At 44.4% G+C, this 24,577-nt stretch overlaps 1 protein-coding gene across 1 annotated transcript; it reads left to right on the plus strand.

Annotated features, from left to right (window-relative positions):
* The first annotated feature begins 3,243 nt into the window (after positions 1–3,243).
* On the plus strand, positions 3,244–5,978 carry LOC121531402 (gastrula zinc finger protein XlCGF57.1). The gene is made up of 2 exons (XM_041836642.2): positions 3,244–3,304; positions 3,639–5,978. Exon 2 carries the CDS (start codon positions 3,679–3,681, stop codon positions 5,311–5,313), a length of 1,635 nt encoding a protein of 544 aa, XP_041692576.1. The 5' UTR covers positions 3,244–3,304; positions 3,639–3,678; the 3' UTR covers positions 5,314–5,978.
* The last annotated feature ends 18,599 nt before the right edge of the window (positions 5,979–24,577 follow it).

Consider the following 24,577-nt stretch of genomic DNA (forward strand, 5'->3'; position numbering starts at 1 on the left):
GATTCAAGTCCCAAGTAAAAATGTGCAAGTCTCAAGTCAAGTCCGAAGTTCCAGAGCTCAGGTTAAGTCAAGTTACAAGTCCCTAATTTTGGGTTTCGAGTCCTGAAGTCAATGGTTAAGTGTTGTATACCAATTTCATTGCAATTTTAAAGGTTTGGTATAGGATTAAAGTAAAAAATAAAAACCAGTGTCCACGACTGGGATCAAACACGCAACCTTCTGATCCAGAGTCATGGGATTATGCCCGTCCACAACACCCTAGCAAAACCCAATACTACTTGATGGTAATAGCGCTCACTGTTGCCCCTAGAGGACGGTTTTGAAGGACTTTCCCGACGTCCTCAGGGAATGGATAGATATCAATCTTGAACGACTTGGCTGGGAATTTAAACAGGTGCAGTTTGTGCTGGGGACAATCTAAAATGTGCAGTTTTGTCACACAACACAATGCCACAGATGTCTCAAATTTTGATGGAGTGTGCAATTGGCATGCTGACTGCAGGAATGTCCACGAGCTGTTGCCAGAGATTGGAATGTTCATTTCTCTACCATAAGCCGCCTCCGCAACGTCGTTTTAGAAAATTTGTCAGTATGTTCAACCGGCCTCACAACCACAGACTGCTTGTAACTACGCCAGCCCAGGACCTCCATGTCCGGCTTCTTCACCTGCGGGATCGTCTGAGACCAGCCACCCGGACAGTTGATGAAATTGTGGGTTTGCACAACCGAATAATTTCTGCACACACTGTCAGAAACCGTCTCGGGGAAGCTCATCTGCGTACTCGTCGTCCTCACCAGGGTCTTTACCTGACTGCAGTTCGGCGTCGTAACCGACTTCAGTGGGCAAATGCTCACCTTCGATGGCCACTGGCACGCTGGAGAAGTGTGCTCGTCACAGATGAATCCCAGTTTCAACTGTACCGAGCTGATAGCAGACAGGGTGTATGGCGTTGTGTGGGCGAGCGGTTTGCTGTTGTCTACGTTGTGGACGGCGTGCCCAATGGGGGTGGTGGGGTTATGGTATGGGCAGGCATAAGCTACGGACAACGAACACAATTGCATTTTATCGATGGCAATTTGAATGCATAGAGATAACGTGATGAGATCCTGAGGCCCATTGTCGGCCATTCATCCGCCGCCATCACCTCATGTTTCAGCATGATAATGCACCGCCCCATGTCACAAGGATCTGTACACAATTCCTGGAAGCTGAAAATATCCCAGTTCTTCCTGCATACTCACCCATTGAGCATTATTGGGATGCTCTGGATCGATGTGTACGACAGCGTGTTCCAGCTTCCGCCAATATCCAGCAACTTCGCACAGCCATTGAAGAGGATTGGGACAACAATCCACAGGCCACAATCAACAGCCTGATCAACTCTATGCAAAGGAGATGTGTCGCGCTGGTTGAGGCAAATGGTGGTCACACCAGATACTGACTGGTTTTCTGATCCACGCCCCTAACCTTTAAAAAAAAGTATCTGTCACCAACAGATGCATATCTGTATTCCCAGTCATGTGAAATTCATAGATTAGGACCTAATGACTGATTACCTTATATGAACTGTAACTCAGTAAAATCTATGAAATTGTTGTGTTTATATTTTTGTTCAGTGTATATTGAGACAAATTACAGACAGAAGCATACAAGTTGCAAAATATAACTCAATTGATTGAACATTAAATGTATTTCAATTTTAATAAATCGATGGATGCTCCTAGGAAGGTTCTAAAGATGAATTTAGCCTTTGGATGCTTTTGGGAAACCGGGTCCAGGTTGATTACTCCTGCTTGCGCCCCCTGCACAGCAGATGGCGCCAATGTGTCCCCTGTTTCTTTTTCGTCGGAAAAAGGAAGCAGACTTTATGAAGCTTGCTGTGTTTTGCGCCACGTAAGTGAACGTTTGAGACGCCAGCAAGAATAAGCAAGACCTAGCAAGAACAAGGTCGTGACCTCAGCGAAATCCAAAATAAATTGCCACAATGAAGACCGTAAAAAATAATACAAATGGTCAAAACTCGTAACATTTTAAATGGAAATGTTAGCAGACTTACATTTTGTTTAACAATTTCAAAAAAATGAAAATAGTTAATAACCTTAATGCACAAATAATATTATAGCATTGACAATATTGTTAACAGCATTAAGATGAATGGTTACTAGATAGTTATGATGGTAACAACAGCAATAAAAATAACAAAACGTTATTTATAATGCTACTATTAATAATAATAGTAATAACACTACTACTAATAAGAATATTATAATTATAATAATCAACTTTAGAAAACACATTTAAATCCCATTGTTATTTAGCCCATTCATTTTACACTGTACACAATGTTTACACCCCAATCATCGTCACTACTAATTTTGAGGCCCTTAAAGTGTGGGCAATCAGCTGAAATCCAATTGTTTTTTTCATATTGGACATAGATATTACACTGAAAACAATTTTCTGTACATTGTATCACAGTTAAAGGGGGTCCATTCTACTTAGGAGCACCTGTAAACTCTGTGGATTTGGAAACTAGAGGTGCTCCTGAGTTGAATGGACACCCCTTTTACTGTGACACAATGTACAGGAAATGGTGTATGGTCCAATATGTATGTTTTGCATGCCCCGGGTGGGCAGAGTTTGCACATTTTAGACCATTCCATTGGCCCTTAAGTGAAATCTCCACCCACCCGGGGCACCAGGCCATGCAAAACGAACTTGCCCTGTGTCCAATATGGAAAATGGATTGGATTTCAGCTGATTGGCCACTCTTTAAGGGAATCAAAATGAGCAGTGACCATGCTGGGGTGTAACATCTGTGGATTTGAAAACTAGAGGCGCTCCTTAGTTGAATGGACCCCCCTTTTACTGCGACACAATGTACAATTGATTATGTACAGTCCAATAAATTATAGGAGTACACAGACAAAAAAACATTGTTGACCAAATATTTTTTTAAATATGTTTCAATAATTCTTTGTATGATAACTATTATACAATATACCGATAATTGTGCACATTTTCCATAATTTTTGCCCTAATTATTAATTGACAAAGTGTACAGAATAGGACTCTTATTCCGAAGGATTCCACAAATACTTGGTTATTGTTAATGTTTAGACAAAAAATGTTTCATACATCATGAATGAATACAGGCTAATGACACATGTCTACTATGACGTGGAGGAACTTTTATTTCGAAATTTTTCCAACTTCCGTGACCAGGAAGTACTTGTTTAGTTTTGCGGACGTCACGCTGATCTTTGCGCCGTTGTTTTTGTCCAAGTACGAACATAGCTACAGGTATTTTGACTTTTCTAGGCGTTAGCAGTAGTTTTGTGTGTTTTCGTATTGTGCATTCTTGTTGAGTCATATAGCTAAACCAACAATTTTGTGTTTCCATTCGGTATGAGCACTGTAGGCAATCAAACTAGCCAACTTTAGCTTGCTGGCTAGCTAGTCAGCTAACGTTCATGTTTGGTTTAGTTCTTACACTGTTTGTTTTTAAATGTGTGGTCGTCCACATCCACAACACAATGAAACATTGAAAGTCTGTGTCAAGTGAGGTCTTGTTTGCATTAGCCATGTTTAATATATTATATTTTCTTCACACATTGTTTTCTGACACTTTCCCCAGACAGAAGATTAGACTGCACCCCTCCCATCCGTCAATCAAGATGGATAACTTGATTAAAGAACACCACAGCCCCAATGATCCAGAGAACAAGGCCAATGACATTGATTCAGCTGAAATAAAGATTGAAATAGATGAGGTGCGCATTGAGTACACTGAACAGATTAACACACTGGAAGAAGAGTATCTAAGTGATCAGCCAGCAAACCAAGCAGACAGTTCGGATTCGTCACAGGAGGATTCTGAGTCTGATTCAGAGGCTTTCTCTTGTACCCAGTGTGAGAAGAGCTTCCGTACCGCCTTACGCTTGAAAAAGCACCAGACTAGGCACACTGATAAAACCCTACACTATTGCATGACGTGTGAGAAGAGCTTCCCTTATGCATCTCTCTTAAAGCAGCACCTAACAATGCATGATGCTGACAGAACATACTGTTGCACGAAATGCGAAAAGAGCTTCCGATCTGCACCGTGCCTAAGGAAGCACCTGACGACGCACGGTGAGAAAAATCACGGTTGCACCGAGTGCGATAGGAAATTCTGTTCAGCATCTCGCTTAAAAAGGCACATGACAACACATAGCGGGGAAAGGCCACATGTTTGCACCACCTGCGGGAAGAGTTTTACCCGACCGGAGAGCTTAAAGAATCATCAGCTAAATCACCAAGGGGAGAAGCTGCACACCTGCCATGACTGTGGAAAGAGCTACAGTGTACTGAAGTTCCTTAAAGAACACATGAAAGTCCACGAGGGTCCCCACATCTGCTCTCAGTGTGGGAAGAGCTACACGCTCCTCTACAACTTGAAAATGCATATGTCAGCAGCGCATGGAGAGGAGAAATCATTGCCTTGCTCTGAATGTGGGAAAAGTTTTGTCTCAGAGTATCGTCTGCGAAAGCATCAGAAGCAAGTACACAGAACAGCCTTCCCCTGCCCTGAATGTGGGCGGAGCTTCTCCACACTGTCCATATTGCAAGAGCATCAGTCAAACCATACTGGTATCAAACCCCATTCTTGTGAGGAGTGTGGGAAGAGCTTTGGCCTTCTGGAGGGTCTTCAGAGGCACCAGTACACACACAGGCCCAAACCAGAAAAATCCTGCCTCTGTGAGGAGTGTGGAAAAAGCTTTCTTAACCTCACCCAGCTGGCCAGACATAAACAAGTTCATTCCAATGTTAAGTCACACACTTGTGAGGATTGTGGTAAAAAATTCAAACAGATCGGAGGTTTGAGAATACACCGCCGCACTCACACAGGGGAGACACCGTTCTCTTGCAAAGAGTGCGGGAAAACATTTACGCAGGCCAGCTCCTTGAAGGTTCATATGTTAACACACACAGGAGAGAGGTCATTCTCTTGTAAGGAGTGTGGCAAGACGTTCAACATCGCAAAGACATTACGGCTTCACATGCGCATTCACACAGGAGAGAAACCACATAAATGCCCTGATTGTGGGAAGGGATACCATCACGCCCAGGGACTCAGAATGCACCTGCTATTTCACAAGGGGGAGAGACGGCACACATGCACTTACTGTGACAAGAGTTTCTTTCTGCCGGGACATTTAAGAGCACACGTCCGACTGCACACTGGAGAGAAACCTTACCTCTGCTCTAACTGTGGGAAGAGTTTCAATCGGGCTTGGAATTTAAAGCAACACAAGAAAATATGTCAGTGATATATTTCACCACAAACTGAACTTTCCACAGCATGTTATTGTGGGGCTCCTTTTTTTGTAATATTATGCCTATGATTCATTGTGCTCTATGCCAAACTAGTCTAATAATACATTAGATAAAAACGTATTTTGCATTGAACTTGCATAACATTTGCTTTGTCCATTTTAAATCTGTATGTTGTTGTGGCAACAAAGTAGATGACATGCACTATGTAGCCTACTTTGGCTGGGCCATATTGTGTGATGGGGATACTTGTAGTACTGTACAGTGTACTGTATGACTAACTTTGAGTGAAGAATGATTGATTTGAAATGTAAACATGTTGTGTACAAAATGAACCCTACAGGGTAGACCTAACCCAAGCATCTGGATATTATCATATTACTGTAGCAGAGAAACCTCCAGCTTTATTCAATGCCTTGATATGTACATTCTAGAAAACTACTTTGAAAGAATATACAGCTACATTATTTCTGTCAATATGCTATACTGTATATACACACCGTGGCCAGTTTATTAGGTACAGCCATCTAGTACCGCGTCGGACCCCCCTTTGCCTCCAGAATAGTCTGAATTCTTCGGGCATGAAATGTTGCCAGGAAAACATTCCCCACACCATTACACCACCGCCACTGTTGACACCAGGCAGGATGGGGACATGGACTCATGCTGCTTACTCAAAATCCTGACTCTGCCATCAGCATGACGCAACAGGAACCAGGATTCGTCAGACCAGGCAATGTTTTTCCACTCCTGAATTGTCCAGTGTTGGTGATCGCGTGCCCACTGGAGCCGCTTCTTCTTGTTTTTAGCTGATAGGAGTGGAACCCGGTGTGATCGTCTGCTGCAATAGCCCATCCGTGACAAGGACCGACGAGTTGTGAGTTCCTGAGATGCCGTTCTGCACACCACTGTTGTACTGCGCCGTTGTTTGCCTCTTTGTGACCCAGCTGTTAGCTTGCACAATTCTTGCCATTCTCCTTCGACCTCTCATCAACGAGCTGTTTTCGCCCACAGGACTGCCGCTGACTGGATGTTTTTTGTTTGTCGCACCATTCTCGGTCAACCCTAGACACTGTCGTGCGTGAAAAGCCCAGGAAGCCGCCCGTTTCTGAGATACTGGAACCGGCACGCCTGGCACCGACAATCATACCACGCTCAAAGTTGCTTAGGTCACTTGTTTTGCCCATTCTAACGGTCAATCGAACAGTAACTGAATGCCTCGATGCCTGTCTGCCTGCTTTATATAGCAAGCCACGGCCACTTGACTCACTGTAGGAGCGAACCATTTTCGTGAACGGGTTGGTGTACTTAATAAACTGGCCAATTAGTGTATTTTGCTTTGTAAATTAACATCTAAATAATCCTGAATATGCCTTGTATAATCTCATACATCCCTCTGTAGCATGGCTTAAACTAGCCTAGCCCTTTTCACTGTTTAATTTTCACAATTTGAATACATGTATTCCAGAAAAAAATGAATAAACATTTCTTTGAAACCAGTAAATCTATCAAATGCACTTATGGAATTGCTATCTGGAAATCTGCTGCTGATCGAATAGCCACCTAAGTTTGGTCTACTCAATGATCTATGATTGACTACTCTGTGTTATTTTTCTTTGCTGCAACTGTATTAGTATTTAGAGATGATGCACTAGTAGAGATCACACTATAAGTTCAATTTCTATGTTGGGTGAATCCCCTTCCCTCATACTGAATGTTATCAAGGCAAGGTGTGTTCTAATAATTTTCTTGCTGATATATTTCCACTTCACACAGGACATGGCTAACATAACGGAGAGACAAATCCAAATCAAATTTTATTTGTCACTTACTTACAAGCCCTTAACCAACAATGCAGTTTTAAGAAAGAATACCAAAAAAATACAATATAAAATAATACGAAATAAAAGTAACAAATAATTAAAGAGCAGCAGTAAAAATAACAATAGCGAGGCTATATACAGGGGTTACCGGTACCGAGTCAATGTGCGGGGGCACCGGTTAGTCGAGGTAATTGGGGTAATATGTACATGTAGGTAGAGTTATTAAAGTGACTATGCATAGATAATAAACAGAGAGTAGCAGCAGTGTGTATTCAATCAGTGTATTCAATGTTTCTAATGTAAACCCCTGTCTTGTACTGTACTACATCCAGGCAAGGTGAGCATACCTCAGTAACTAGTCTGTGTTCCATGTCTTTGTCCAGGTAAATCCCTCCCTCATACTGGACAGTACTTCGGGTATCAATCAGAGGGAGACAGGAATGTGTCCGCTTTGAATGAAACCTAATCCTCCTCCTCCTTCACTTACACCCTCGGGGGCCTACATTTCGGCCTGCTCTCTCGCTCTCTCTGTATGGCGCTCAGGTGTGCCCTTACATGCTGAGACTCAGTGTCATTACCACTCTAATCACATTCAGGCTCTGGAGCAGGTAGGCACTGATTCTGGAAGCATACAGGTAAGACTGCTTATACTGTAAGTGCTACATTTGTGTTATGAGAAAGTGTTGCTGCTCTGATTTTGTGAAATGGTCTGTAAACAGCTTTGAATGGAACATGTTTTTTTTGTTTTTTGTTCTTGTGTCATCACTTTTTATCAGATACTTTATTCGTGAAATTGGCTTGAGGCAAATCCAGTGTGTCACGATCGTTATACGGAGTAGACCAATGCACAGCGTTAGTTGCGAACATACTTAACTTTATTATCTTAAGTGATAATATAACAACAAAACAATAAACGAAACGTGCAGTCCTACGGTTAACACAGAAACAACCAAACGGAAACAAGATCCCACAAACACTAAGGGAAACAGACTGTTTAAATATGGCTCCCAATCAGAGACAACCAGCAACAGCTGACACTCGTTGCCTCTGATTGGGAGCCACTCTGGCCAACATAGAAATACCACAACTAGAACTCCCACACAGAACATAAACACATAGAATTTACACACCCTGGCTCAACATATAGAGTCCCCAGAGCCAGGGTGTGACAGTACCCCCCCCCCCAAAGGCGCGGACTGCGACCGCGCCTGAACATAAACAAACCAGGGGAGGGCTGGGTGGGCATTCCTCCTCGGAGGCGGTTCCGGCTCCGGGCTTGACCACCACCCTCTAATAATCCCCCCGTAGCGCCCCTGGTCCGGACTGGCCCCGCTGGCTGGAGCTGGACTGGACATCGTAGGAGCGGATTGCTTCAGCTCCGGTGTGGAGCAGCTGACCGGTACCTGACCAGGCACCGGTTGTGCCGGACTGACGACGCACACCCCTGGCTTGGTGCGTGGAGCAGGAACGGACCGGACTGACGATGCGCACCCCTGGCTTGGTGCGTGGAGTAGCAACGGGCGGACCGGGCTGACGATGCGCACCCCTGGCTTGGTGCGTGGAGCAGGAACGGGCGGACCGGGCTGACGTCGCGCACCCTGACTTGGTGCGTGGAGTAGCAACGGGCCGGACCGGGCTGACGATGCGCACCCCTGGCTTGGTGCGTGGAGCAGGAACGGGCCGGACCGGGCTGACGTCGCACCCCTGGCTTGGTGCGTGGAGCAGGAAAGGGCTGGACCGGGCTGACGACTCGCACCCCTGGCTTGGTGCGAGTGGCAGGAACAGGCCGGGCCGGGCTGGCGGCGCGCACCGTAGCTTTGGTGCGAGTGGCAGGAACAGGCCGGGCCGGGCTGGCGGCGCGCACCGTAGCTTTGGTGCGAGTGGCAGGAACAGGCCGGGCCGGGCTGGCGACGCGCACCGTAGGCTTGGTGCGAGTGGCAGGAACAGGCCGGGCCGGGCTGGCGACGCGCACCGAGACTTGGTGCGAGTGGCAGGAACAGGCCGGGCCGGGCTGGCGGCGCGCACCGTAGGCTTGGTGCGAGGGGCAGGAACAGGCCGGGCCGGGCTGGCGGCGCGCACCGTAGACTTGGTGCGAGTGGCAGGAACAGGCCGGGCTGGGCTGGCGACGCGCACCGTAGGCTTGGTGCGAGGGGCAGGAACAGGCCGGGCCGGGCTGGCGACGCGCACCGTAGACTTGGTGCGAGGAGCAGGAACAGGCCGGGCCGGGCTGGCGACGCGCACCGTAGGCTTGGTGCGAGGGGCAGGAACAGGCCGGGCCGGGCTGGCGACGCACACCGTAGGCTTGGTGCGGGGAGCAGGGACAGGCCGGGCCGGGCTGGCGACGCGCACCGTAGGCTTGGTGCGAGGAGCAGGAACAGGCCGGGCCGGGCTGGCGACGCGCACCGTAGGCTTGGTGCGGGGAGCAGGAACAGGCCGGGCCGGGCTTGCGACGCACACCGTAGGCTTGGTGCGAGGGGCAGGAACAGGCCGGGCCGGGCTGGCGACGCACACCGTAGGCTTGGTGCGAGGAGCAGGAACAGGCCGGGCCGGGCTGGCGACGCGCACCATCCACTTAGTGCGGGGAGCAGGAACGGGCCGGACCGGACTGGTGACGCACACCACTTGCTTGGTGTGAGGAGCGGGACTGGGTTTCGTCATAACCCTCCGCTCCCTCAGCTGCCTACCGAGTTCCTCTCGCCGTGCCTCAATTCTCACCTTCTCCCTTATCGCCTCCAATAGCTCCACCCTCTGCACCACTAACTCCTGCTCCCTCTGCGCCAATAGCCCCCTTAACCTGGTGGCCTCCTCACCTAACCTCCTACTACGCCCTGTAGCTGCCTCCTGCTGCCCCGTCGCCCATGCCGTATGCCCCCCCCTAAAAATGTTTTGGGGTTGCCTCTCGTCAGTCCGACGACGACACTGTTGACGCCGTTGTTCCTCTCTCCGTCGCGCCTCTACCGTCTCACTCCATGGACGGCGATCCATCCCGGCCTGGATTTCCTCCCAGGTCCAGGACCCCTGCCCGTCCAATATTTGCTCCCACGTCCAGGCTGCCTGCTCCTGGACACGCTGCTTGGTCCTGGTTGGTGGGATCTTCTGTCACGATCGTTATACGGAGTAGACCAATGCGCAGCGTTAGTTGCGAACATACTTAACTTTATTATCTTAAGTGATAATATAACAACAAAACAATAAACGAAACATGCAGTCCTACGGTTAACACAGAAACAACCAAACGGAAACAAGATCCCACAAACACTAAGGGAAACAGACTGTTTAAATATGGCTCCCAATCAGAGACAACCAGCAACAGCTGACACTCGTTGCCTCTGATTGGGAGCCACTCTGGCCAACATAGAAATACCACAACTAGAACTCCCACACAGAACATAAACACATAGAATTTACACACCCTGGCTCAACATATAGAGTCCCCAGAGCCAGGGTGTGACACAGTGCAGTAGATAACTTATTAAATATAGGTCTCACATTAGATACTTTTTTTCCTGAATAGTTTACAGTCATTTGGTTTGAAGTGATATATAGTGTGATATATTTGAGATAAGAAAGAGAGAGATCTTGATCACTGCCTCTGTGGAACAATGATTATTGTGGGCTCTTCAATCGATTCTGCAGCACATTTGTTGGAAGACGCGTCACCAGCAAGGAGAAGATCATTGCTGGTGTTTCTCTCATCTAAAGTACAGAGGTCATCTTCTGTTTTAATGCAATTAGCGATAACTTGATGCCAAGAAAATATGGCATCTCTTTGTCTTTAAAGTGTCTAGTATACTGTCCATTAACTTACAGTATTGCCAACTCTGTCTAAGTTATAGATTATACTAAATGACTGTTTAATTTGCATTCAGGCAATGTGCAGCTACAGTATGTTGGTTAGCTTGCTGTATATTCAATTCTAGCTATTGTTTTTCACCTGGTATTTGAGTTATCAAATCAAATCAAATTTTATTGGTCACATGCGCCGAATACAACAGGTGCAGACATTACAGTGAAATGCTTACTTACAGCCCTTAACCAACAGTGCATTTATTTTAAACAAAAAAGTAAGAATAAAACAACAACAAAAAAGTGTTGAGAAAAAAAGAGCAGAAGTAAAATAAAGTGACAGTAGGGAGGCTATATATACAGTAAAATAAAGTGACAGTAGGGAGGCTATATATACAGGGGGGTACCGTTGCATAGTCAATGTGCGGGGGCACCGGCTAGTTGAGGTAGTTGAGGTAATATGTACATGTGGGTAGAGTTAAAGTGACTATGCATAAATACTTAACAGAGTAGCAGCAGCGTAAAAGGATGGGGTGGGGGGCAGTGCAAATAGTCCGGGTAGCCATGATTAGCTGTTCAGGAGTCTTATGGCTTGGGGGTAGAAGCTGTTGAGAAGTCTTTTGGACCTAGACTTGGCACTCCGGTACCGCTTGCCGTGCGGTAGCAGAGAGAACAGTCTATGACTAGGGTGGCTGGAGTCTTTGACAATTTTGAGGGCCTTCCTCTGACACCGCCTGGTATAGAGGTCCTGGATGGCAGGGAGCTTTGCCCCAGTGATGTACTGGGCCGTACGCACTACCCTCTGTAGTGCCTTGCGGTCAGAGGCCAAGCAGTTGCCATACCAGGCGGTGATGCAACCAGTCAGGATGCTCTCGATGGTGCAGCTGTAGAATTTTTTTGAGGATCTGAGGACCCATGCCAAATCTTTTTAGTCTCCTGAGGGGGAATAGGCTTTGTCGTGCCCTCTTCACGACTGTCTTGGTGTGTTTGGACCATGATAGTTCGTTGGTGATGTGGACACCAAGGAACTTGAAGCTCTCAACCTGTTCCACTACAGCCCCGTCGATGAGAATGGGGGGCGTGCTCAGTCCTCTTTTTTTTCCTGTAGTCCACAATCATCTCCTTTGTCTTGGTCACGTTGAGGGAGAGGTTGTTGTCCTGGCACCACACGGCCAGATCTCTGACCTCCTCCCTATAGGCTGTCTCATCGTTGTCGGTGATCAGGCCTACCACTGTTGTGTCGTCGGCAAACTTAATGATGGTGTTGGAGTCGTGCCTGGCCATGCAGTCATGGGTGAACAGAGAGTACAGGAGGGGACTGAGCACGCACCCCTGAGGGGCCCCCGTGTTGAGGATCAGTGTGGCAGATGTGTTGTTACCTACCCTTACCACCTGGGGGCGGCCCGTCAGGAAGTCCAGGATCCAGTTGCAGAGGGAGGTGTTTAGTCCCAGGATCCTTAGCTTAGTGATGAGCTTAGAGGGCACTATGGTGTTGAATGCTGAGCTGTAGTCAATGAATAGCATTCTCACGTAGGTGTTCCTCTTGTCCAGGTGGGAAAGGGCAGTGTGGAGTGCGATAGAGATTGCATCATCTGTGGATCTGTTGGGGCGGTATGCAAATTGGAGTGGGTCTAGGGTTTCTGGGATTATGCTGTTGATGTGAGCCATGACCAGTCTTTCAAAGCACTTCATGGCTACAGACGTCAGTGCTACGGGTCGGTAGTCATTTAGGCAGGTTATCTTAGAGTTCTTGGGCACGGGGACTATGGTGGTCTGCTTGAAACATGTTGGTATTACAGACTCAGTCAGGGACATGTTGAAAATGTCAGTGAAGACACTTGCCAGTAGGTCAGCACATGCTCGGAGTACACGTCCTGGTAATCCGTCTGGCCCTGCGGCCTTGTGAATGTTGACCTGCTTAAAAGTCTTGCAGTTACTGTGTGTATTGGATTTATGATGCAAGTCGAAGCTAAGCCTAGAGTAAATTCACAAACAAATATCTCTTGGGGCCCATACATTCCCAATAAAGTTAATTCCTCCCTTGAAGGTTCACTTTTTCCAGCCATTACAATGAGCCCGTCCTCCTCTAGCTCCTCCCACCAGCCTCCACTGGTATGTACACTAAAAATATATACTAAGAATGATATGTAGAGATATTACAGTGAGCTGTCAAGAATCCAGTATATAAACAGTGTAACAAAATGTTATGTGAAGAATACAGTACATGAATACACAGTGACACTGTGATACAGGAGACTGAAAAGATTTGGCATGGGTCCTCCGATCCTCAAAAAGTTCTACAGCTGCACCATCGAGAGCATCCTGACTGGTTGTATCACCGCCTGGTATTGCAACTGCTCGGCCTCCGACCACAAGGCACTACAGAGGGTCGTGCGTACGGCCCAGTACATCACTAGGGCCAAGCTTCCTGCCACCCAGGACTTCTATACCAGGCGGTGTCAGAGGAAGGCCCTAGAAATTGTCAAAGACTCCAGCCACCCTAGTCATAGACTGTTCTCTCTGCTACCGCACGGCAAGCGGTACCGGAGTGCCAAGTCTAGGTCCAAAAGGCTTCTTAACAGCTTCTACCCCCAAGCCATAAGACTCCTGAACAGCTAATCATGGCTACCCGGACTATTTGCATTGTCCCCCCCACCCCACCCCCTCTTTTACGCTGCTGCTACTCTGTTTATTATCTATGCATAGTCACTTTAACTCTACCCACATGTACATATTACTTCAATTACCTCGACTAACCGGTGCCCCCGCACATTTACTATGTACCGGTACCCCCTGTATATAGCCTCCCTACTGTTATTTTCTTTTACTGCTGCTCTTTAATTATTTGTTATTTTTAGCTTATCTGTATTTTACTTAACTTTTTTTTTTAAACTGCATTGTTGGTTAAGGGCTCGTAAGTAAGCATTTCACTGTAAGTTCTACACCTGTTGTATTTGGCGCATGAGGCAAATACACATTTATTTTATTTTATTTGAAAAACAGTAAAAATAAACGGTCCCGTGTTTAATGTCTCTATGTTCATGGGACAGCAGCGTTGAGTGTGTGTGTGTGTGTGTGTGTGTGTGTGTGTGTGTGTGTGTGTGTGTGTGTGTGTGTGTGTGTGTGTGTATGTGTGTGTGTGTGTTTGTGAGTATGGGTGTATGCTTGTGTGAAGTGTATGTGTGTACAGGCAGGGTTGGGTAGGTTACTTTTAAATGTAATCAGTTACAGTTACTAGTTACCTGTCCAAAATTGTAATCAGTAACTTAACTTTTGGATTACTCAAACTCAGTAACGTAATGATTACTTTCAGTTACTTTTCGATCCATCTAACACATTTGGTGTGTCATGGTGGTCTCTGACCTGTGGTCAGACTCGCTCAGCTGGAACAAACATAAACTTGAACCTTTTTTCAATGCTAAATTGAATGCCATTGAGAAAACAGAAAGGTGTCATAATGTATTTTTCGGCAAACATCCATAATATTTCTGAATTTAAAAGTAATCCTAGAAGTAATCATCTAGTTTTTCAAAAGTATCTGTATTCTGATGACAATATTATTGCTGGTAATGTAATTGATTACAGTTACTGTTTGTTTTGGTCATCAGATTACATGTAGCTGATTACATGTTGTAATTAGTGTGGTTACCTGTTAGATTAATTTGGATTTTAAGAATAATGACTAAAGAATTTCACCCCAAACACAGTATAAATGTTAGAATTATCATGTAGTGTCAACCCACTAACAGAGGGGGCGTTACTAACCATTCAAGGGGGAAGGCGGGAACTGTTTAAGAAAGCCACCTAAAGGTGGGAGGAGCATAGTGTCTTTGTTTGTCAAGGGGTATAAAAACAGTATGTTTGTGTTTTTGGCCCCAGAGCTCTCGCCATGAATAAAAATACAGATAAGACTTGTAAGTTGTGGACCTTGAATCATTGATGATTAAAACCAGAGCCTTACAACCTCTGGTAATGATTCAAGCTTAGGGTGAATTAGAGATAAAAATTCACATGACAGATTGGTCCTTCGAGCGGAGCTTAATACATCTTTATCGTTCTAGAGACACCGAAATCCGTGCACGGGCGGGTGATAGCATCCGTTAGAGAGTCCTGGCCTTCCACGTTAAGGTTAATAAACAGGCCGGTGATTACTCTTTATGAACGATAAAGACGTTAACAAGTTTGAAAAAGCATTTTAATCCAGACTGCAAGGAAAAGGTCAGTAATTTTTACTCATGGATTTTGGTAAAATGAGTTGAACTTAGTTACCAAAGTCAAAGAAGGAAATAATTATTACGACAGGGAGGGTCCGCAATTGATCCTAGAGGTAAATAGCTATTACAAAAAAAAACTAGTCCGAAATGACACGGTAGTGAATTGCAATCACAAATGTAAACTAAGTTAATATTGTCATTGTACGAATTGCAATGTTCAGTATAAACAGGGAAATAATTATCATCGTATGAGAGGGATATGTCGGGAGTTCATATATGCGACTGGGCATTTGCTAGAACTGTGCAAACAAGTTTAGCGGATGATAAGGTCGTATGTGTGTGAGACTGAATCCCTCGGGAGACGTGGTTATTATTTCAGGGGTGGGGGAAAAAATAAGTTGAGTGAGGAAAATTGGGTAACTTACTCTTTTCCTGAAACCGGAGTTTTAAATAGAAACTCTGGGTAAGGGGTTAAATAATTTTAAAGGGTTAATTACAAAAGCAAGAGGCGCACTAAGAGATTGGCTCCTACGGAAATAATTCGGGAGTGAATTATTTAAAAAACAAAAAAGGGGGGGAGGGATTTCTTATTGTTCCACGATGGGAAAGACATCTTCTAAACAAGTCCGAGAATTAACGGGAGATGAAATATATTGTTAGGGAGGGATCGGAGAAATATGTTTTATGGGTCCATTTGGGAGAAGAGGTATGAATTTATTGGGCATCTCGAAGTAAAAAGTTAGTGGGCAGATGCATATAAAATTAGATGAAAAAAAGCGAAAGGAGGGGCTGAAGACAGGGAGTGTGTTTTTTTTAAGCGCGAAAATGCTTTAACGGGGACAAAGGAATATTTAACTATCGTGACTGCAGGGGATAAAAAGGAGAATGACAGTCAATATTTTTGGTTCGAACAAATGTTTGACAAAATGATTCGTGTCAATTAAGAATTGGCTAAAAACACCACAAAGCGATTATTTGAGAGGTACCTATAAAGACCAACGATGTGGTCCTCTGTAGCTCAGCTGGTAGAGCACGGCGCTTGTAACGCCAAGGTAGTGGGTTCGATCCCGGGACCACCATAATAAAAAATGTATGCACGCATGACTGTAGGTCGCTTTGGATGGGAGCGTCTGCTAGATGGCATATTATTATGCGTGTGTCTGGACTTCCGCACTCAAACGTAAGCGTACGTAATGGGTTGGAAGGTGGAGAATATTTGCGTTTTTGGTCAGTTGGCAGACGCTCTAATCCGGAGCGACTTGAAGAGCCAATAGAGGTTTGCATGGAACTATTCTGTCGTGTTGGGCATTTGAATGGCAGAAGATGAAATATGTGTGTATGAGGAAATTCAACGGCGGGTATGAATGATAACCGGATACTATTTAGTATTTGGTTGGTTAAATGCTAAATAAAAGATTTGAGGCGTGGTTATGGGGAACTAGGAAGGCACTTATTCAAAAGGAATGGGTGGAGAGAGAGTTTTTTTACGTGTATTAAAAGTTGCATTAGATAGCTTTAGTAATATTCTAGATATGTCTATGAAAATATGTTATACGTACTAATGACATTATTTCCTAAGAAGGAAAATTGTAGGGAAGTTTCCCGCGCCTCCCCCATAATGTAGGAAGGAGCAGGAGAGGGGGGGAGTGAGAGACAGGACATCGTTCAAATGGTAGGAATGTCATTAAGTGTATGCTGATAAATAATATCAAGCGTTTGTTTTATTGATTGGGGCCGAATCAGAGAAAACTGTTAAATATATTGAATAGCGAACTGAAAATGAAAGGCATGGAATACAAATAATTGGAAAATTTTAAAACGATAATTTATTTTCGTTACAAGGAAGCAAGTGGCATTGGCTGTTGTGCTGGGGAAATAGCACCAGCCTGTGGTGGGTTCTGGATTTGTTATAAATAACTTTATATTTTAAACTAAAATGAATAGACTACAATTGGAACATCAGAAAAAGGACAATATAATCCGTAATAGTTATTATAATTATTATTGATAGTTATTGCAATTATTATTATCCTGAGTGGCGCAGTGGTCTAAGGCACTGCATCGCAGGACTAACTGTGCCACTAGAGATCCTGGTTCGGATCCAGGCTCTGTCGCAGCCGACAGCGACCGGGAGACTCATGGGCGGCGCACAATTGGCCCAGTGTCGTCCAGGGTAGGGGGGAAAATGGCCGGCAGAGATGGAGCTCGGTTGATAGAGCATGGTGTTTGCAACGCCAGGGTTATGGGTTCGATTCCCACGGGGGGAGGCCAGTAAAAAAAAAAAGATTAAAATAATAAAAATGTATTCACTAGGTTGCTCTGGATAGGAGCGTCTGCTGGGTGACTAGAATGTAAATTGATTCAGTAATGATAGGAGGGAAGTAGCGATAGAGCTGAGAGGGTTGAGAGTCGAGGACAAGGAGAATGATTTGTGGCTCTGGTTGGCGGGAAAAAGGAGAGGCAGAGACAGACTTAGAGAGACAGAGGAAGTTAGAGAGGGAGAGAATAAAAGGCTGAGAGACAGAGATAACAGTTTCTGGAGCTTGAAAAGCAGAGACTAACAGAGTAAGAAAAGGAACAGACGAGAGCAGAGTATTTAATGGCCACTAGGGGAAATAGCTGGGATCGGTAGAACTCCAGGATAGAAGAGGAGAGAGATTTACTAGGGGGTGGATCAAATAATTGATAATGGATCATTTGAGATGAGATCACATGTAGCAGAGTTAGGGTAATCAATTAAATAATCATTGTATACTCGAGGAATTTTGAGTGGTTTAATGGATTAGTTAGGAGGAATTAGAATGATACAAACAATTATTGATGGGTTAAGACTGGGAATATCTATCATGTTTTGTGTGTACTACCATCTTTAGATTATAACTAGGAGAAAGAGATTAGCTCATCTCAGTTAGGCAGTATTTAGGTCATAAAAGTGAGCTATCAAATTGAGTGAGGCCTGGCTATTTGTGATTGTTGTTTTTTCGAATTGGGTTAAAATGGGTTCACAGAGCCAGAGGCTGTACAGAGAAAGGTGGAGCCCCCATGTTGCCCTAGTGAAAGGACATTCAGAGGAATGGTTATCACTAGGTAAATGGATAAAACAGGGGAAAACATTACTGACTGGCAGAATACACCAAATGGGGATCAGTATGGCCACTCCACTGGGAGATATAGAAGAAAGTTAAATTGGAGAGCAAAAAACCCCAGCCCAGAGTCCATCTGGAGATAAGTTTTAACGGATGACAGGAATAGATTTTCTTAACTCAGGAACAGGAGGCTGAGTTAGAAGCAATTCCGTTCAAATTATGGTCACAAGGACAGCAGATGTAGGACTAATTAAGGGGATAGCTCCAGTACAAGTGATTCCTCGATTCGATAATAGACCATACCAAAAGCAATATACTATGAAACCAGAAGCAATAAAAGGGATAACACCTACATTTGAGCATTTACTTAAGGGAGAGGTGATAATTCCTGGAGATGAGGTACAATGAAACTCTCCAATTTTTCCTGTTAGAAAGGAGGCACCTAGCGCCGACTGGAGGATGGTCATGGACTTGCAGGGGGTTAATAGAAATATCATTGCTGAAATACATTGCTGAACCAATTGAAACCAGAGAACTCCTATTTTACAGTGATAGATTTAGCTAATGCTTTCTTTAGTATCCAAGTTCATCCGGATAGTCAGGGGTGGTTTGGCTTTACTTTTCAGGGAAGGAAATGGACTTAGGCTAGGATGCCTCAAGGCTACTCGGAAAGTCTTACAATCTTAGACCAGGCTATAACTAGGAATTTGGGAAAGTTTGAACATAGGGAAGGACGCAAATGTTAGTTTATGTAGATGATATTCTATTGGCTAATCCCATCCAGGAGGGATGTAAGAGGGATACAATCCTATTGTTAACCTTCCTGGCAGAACAGGGACACAAAGTGAGCAAAAAGAAACTTCAACTTTGGTAGAGGTCATTTACCTAGGACACACTATAACACAGGAGGGGAGAATGTTAAACTCATCCAGGAAAACTGCTATATTTGAAGCGCCAAAACCGTTAAAAACAAAAACAAATGATGAGCTTATTGGTAATGATAAAGTGCTGTAAAATTTGCGTACTCCATTATGTACTGCATACGGGTAAATTAAGTGATCTTATCTATGAGAAGGCAATGGTAGCCCATGGTAAAGTAATTTGGAACTCTAAGGAGGCATACATACATCAGGGATGTTATCCAAATGGTAGAGAGTAACGAGGGATATGACATTGGTAGTGATTTAAAGATGATGAAGTTTTTGGTGGGCTATTAGATATAACTGGGTTAATCATTAACATAGAGATTTTTTATTCTTTGTTGCTAGACAGAAGACTTAGGTGACTTAAAAAATAGACTTGTCATGTCCAACAATCAGTCTTCAGGTCAAGCCCGGGAGAGCCGGGGTAGAACAGAGGTTGAACTAAACATAAGTGTTTTTACAAGATAAGAGATTGTTTGATTGGATTACTAATTGATTCTGAACTGAATGAAAGTCGAATTTAGCCGCCATAAAGACAAAGGAAGTGAGAGGAGCAATAAAGAAGCAAAAAAGAATATCAAAAATGAAAGGCATGGCAATTGGTTGATAAATAACCTAAGGGAATGTTTAGGAAGGTGGAAAAAATTGACACATAAGCAGAACTATGTGTCAAGAGGGGGGAAGAGGCTAATTGTATTAGATAATATACGAAGGAGAGGACAAAATACTTTAAAAAAACATTTTTTTTTTAGATAGTCTAAAAAGAGAATGCAGTCAGAAATTGTTACATTAATCTGAACATGTGTGAAGATAGTTTATTAACCACACCCGTATGTCAGAGGTTTTGTGCCCCACAGGTGAACTAAAGGAGAAGGTGACCCACTATCTAACCAGGTGACTGGTGAGCATCCAGTCACTAGAAGGAAAACTGGAAGCAGGCCTGTTGGGAAGGGCCCTATCAGGTTATGTTGGTAACCACCTTGGCCATTAGAATAGCAGAGAGAGGAACCTGGGTCCATGTTACCCACTGCAAGAAGGTAGGACCACATACAAGCACCGCTTAGCACACGCAGAGTTGACGAGCGGAACTGCGCCACAGGGTGCGGGGGTCACCTCTGTCAACGAAGATCTCCTACCCAGACCTATCATCACTGTAGTGTGTTCCTAGGGTGTGAGTATGGGGTGGTACCGAGCAGAATGACTCAAGACAGGAGAGGGTTGGGGTTTTTTGGGAATATGGGTGACCCTGAGCTGCATCATAGTCTCGGCAATAGTCGTGGTAGGTCAAAATCCACCACCACCTCGCACCAATTACGCTATGGCCTTACCATTATTAAGAAATAAAGGGAAAGCGACCCGACATACTGACCATCAAGGGCGAGTGATCTACAAAATAGGAGTCAGAGAAGGGTGGGGAGTAAGATTCAAAATTATGATTAGGGATCTTATCAGAGCGGATAAGCAAGCAACATGGGATTATAAGATCCCGTTGTATTTATGTTCAGCCCCCTCAGCGGATTGTTCCTGGGCTCAAGTATTTAGACATACTGGGGGAAGGAGATATGAGACGGGGGGGCTGGACGTCCAGATGGAGGATAAGAAGGTATAACGACATCCCCACGGAGATGGTAGTAACGATAGTAAAAGTCACTAAAGAGGACATGAGAAGAACTTACTGGGCTTGCGCGGGACGTATACTGGACGGGATACTTGTCTAAGATTATATTTAATGGAGTCAAAAGAGATAGAGGGAGCAGGTACTGGCATTAATCCATTGATGACAATAGACCGAGTAAATCAGTCAAGGGATGACGGAGTCAATTTGACTAACCCGTCCACTATGAAAGATTTTCTCCTCCAGGAATGGAACAATGGGGAAGTGGAGGGGGTCCCTCATGAGAATCTCTGGTTAAAGTGGATGAAATACACCACTAGGGCCTTGGGGGAGACCAATTGTTATGCATGCTCCATTGGGCGACCAATGTTGACCGCCCCAATGCCAAAGGCAATGTTTCCCTGTGTATTAGACCTGGGGTCCAATCAAAAAGAGCCAAATTGCACAGGGATTGGGCTGCAAAATTGACATACTCGGCCAGCCCACCTAGATTCACTTTAACTCCTGGCGAATACCAGTGTTACAGACATAGAAATGGCACCCGTAACTTGGGTGATTTTGATGGCTGTAAGGAGATAATTAATGTGACTGATTTAGATAAGGAAGGGAAAAAAAATTAGGAACCTAACCATCCCTTTGACTGATGTGTGGTGGGCATGCACTAAAAAAGGGAGCATTCGGCAGACATTACCAGAGGGATGGGTGGGTACTTGTGCACCAGTATTGTTGGTCCAACCTGTAAGAATTGGTCATCAAAGACCAGTGACAGGAAGAATAATTAGGAGAAAAATAAATAAGTCAGGAAGGAAATAGCCCAATTTGGATAGATGGTATAGGCATCCCCAGGGGGTGTTCCAGACGAATACAAAGCTATAAATCAAATATGGGAGAGTTTTACTACAACATTTTTCTGGTGGGGACAAACAAAAATATGGATTGGATAAATTATATCTATTACAACCAACAGCGATTTATTGACAAGACTAGAGATGCAGTAAGGGGATCTCTGAGCGATTATCCGCCATCCCGCTCATAACTTAGTAGAGGTTGGTTCTAGATCAGGCAGAAAGGGCCGGTGTCTATAGAAAGATAAGCCATTGTTGCATATTTATCCCTAACAACACCACACCGGATGGGACAGTCACCAGAGCTCTTACAGAATTAACTGCACTAAGTGAAGGATGAACTGAACTCAGAAGTTAGTACATTGTGGATAGGGTGGTTTGATGAAATATTTGGTAAATGGAAAACCCTAGCAGCCACCATCTTAGGAGCGATCAGTGTTTGTATGGGTATTCTTGTATTATGTGGTTGTTGTCTTGTTCCCTGTGTCCGAGGATTGGTGAGTCAGGCGTTGGTGAAATGCAGTATCTAAACAATGATGAGAGATGGACTGACTCCGGACTCTGACCAGGGGAATGTGAAAACGATCCTCCAGGCTTGGTGGATGACGAGGATTTGGACCCTGAAAGACCGCAATTGGATGAAATGTTTATTAGTTCTGATGTGATCTCTGAGATTAATCATGCTTGTAAAATACATTTATCCTGAATGTGGGAATATTTAGTCAAAGGGGTGGATTGTTAGATTAATTTGGATTTTAAGAATAATGACTAAAGAATTTCACCCCAAACACAGTATAAATGTTAGAATTATCATGTAGTGTCAACCCACTAACAGAGGGGGCGTTACTAACCATTCAAGGGGGAAGGCGGGAACTGTTTAAGAAAGCCACCTAAAGGTGGGAGAAGCATAGTGTCTTTGTTTGTCAAGGGGTATAAAAACAGTATGTTTGTGTTTTTGGCCCCAGAGCTCTCGCCATGAATAAAAATACAGATAAGACTTGTGAGTTGTGGACCTTGAATCATTGATGATTAAAACCAGAGCCTTACAACCTCTGGTAATGATTCAAGCTTAGGGTGAATTAGAGATAAAAATTCACATGACATTACCACATAGCACTGTATCTGAACATGTGGTTTTGTGTAGTTGCCAGAGGAGGTTCAATTGAAAGCCATAGCGTTCACTGCAGGTATTTAGTGATTGACTTATACATGTCTGTACCTATTTATCAGCATGTGGATGTTGGTGAAACCTTGACTTACCTGTGATAATGTGAATGCCCTCTCAACTCATTGTTACTGGTAGAAAGGTACTGGACAGCACATCTCCCCTCTACTTCTCTGTTTGTTTCAACTCTATTCAATGCAGCAGAGGGGTAAACTGTAATGCAGGATTCAAGGAGTTAGCCAGCTAACTTGTCAAAATATTCTGAAATAACTTTATATTTTTTAGACAGTTAAGCTTGAAATAAGCATGATCTAATTGACTCAGCAACCAAAAACACATACAGTGGGGGAAAAAAGTATTTAGTCAGCCACCAATTGTGCAAGTTCTCCCACTTAAAAAGATGAGAGAGGCCTGTAATTTTCATCATAGGTACACGTCAACTATGACAGACAAAATGAGATTTTTTTTCCCAGAAATTCACATTGTAGGATTTTTAATGAATTTATTTGCAAATTATGGTGGAAAATAAGTATTTGGTCAATAACAAAAGTTTCTCAATACTTTGTTATATACCCTTTGTTGGCAATGACAAAGGTCAAACGTTTTCTGTAAGTCTTCACAAGGTTTTTACACACTGTTGCTGGTATTTTGGCCCATTCCTCCATGCAGATCTCCTCTAGAGCAGTGATGTTTTGGGGCTGTCGCTGGGCAACACGGACTTTCAACTCCCTCCAAAGATTTTCTATGGGGTTGAGATCTGGAGACTGGCTAGGCCACTCCAGGACCTTGAAATGCTTCTTACGAAGCCACTCCTTCGTTGCCCGGGCGGTGTGTTTGGGATCATTGTCATGCTGAAAGACCCAGCCACGTTTCATCTTCAATGCCCTTGCTGATGGAAGGAGGTTTTCACTCAAAATCTCACGATACATGGCCCCATTCATTCTTTCCTTTACACGGATCAGTCGTCCTGGTCCCTTTGCAGAAAAAACAGCCCCAAAGCATGATGTTTCCACCCCCATGCTTCACAGTAGGTATGGTGTTCTTTGGATGCAACTCAGCATTCTTTGTCCTCCAAACACGACGAGTTGAGTTTTTACCAAAAAGTTATATTTTGGTGTCATCTGACCATATGACATTCTCCCAATCCTCTTCTGGATCATCCAAATGCACTCTAGCAAACTTCAGACGGGCCTGGACATGTACTGGCTTAAGCAGGGGGACACGTCTGGCACTGCAGGATTTGAGTCCCTGGCGGCGTATTGTGTTACTGATGGTAGGCTTTGTTACTTTGGTCCGGCTTTCTGCAAGTCATTCACTAGGTCCCCCCGTGTGGTTCTGGGATTTTTGCTCACCGTTCTTGTGATCATTTTGACCCCACAGGGTGAGATCTTGCGTGGAGCCCCAGATCGAGGGAGATTATCAGTGGTCTTGTATGTTTTCCATTTCCTAATAATTGCTCCCACAGTTGATTTCTTCAAACCAAGCTGCTTACCTATTGCAGATTCAGTCTTCCCAGCCTGGTGCAGGTCTACAATTTGGTTTCTGGTGTCCTTTGACAGCTCTTTGGTCTTGGCCATAGTGGAGCTTGTAGTGTGACTGTTTGAGGTTGTGGACAGGTGTATTTTATACTGATAACAAGTTCAAACAGGTGCCATTAATACAGGTAACGAGTGGAGGACAGAGGAGCCTCTTAAAGAAGAAGTTACTTGTCTGTGAGAGCCAGAAATCTTGCTTGTTTGTAGGTGACCAAATACTTATTTTCCACCATAATTTGCAAATAAATTCATTAAAAATCCTACAATG

Source organism: Coregonus clupeaformis, chromosome 19 (assembly GCF_020615455.1).
Source record: "Coregonus clupeaformis isolate EN_2021a chromosome 19, ASM2061545v1, whole genome shotgun sequence".
Classification (NCBI taxonomy): Eukaryota; Metazoa; Chordata; class Actinopteri; order Salmoniformes; family Salmonidae; genus Coregonus; species Coregonus clupeaformis.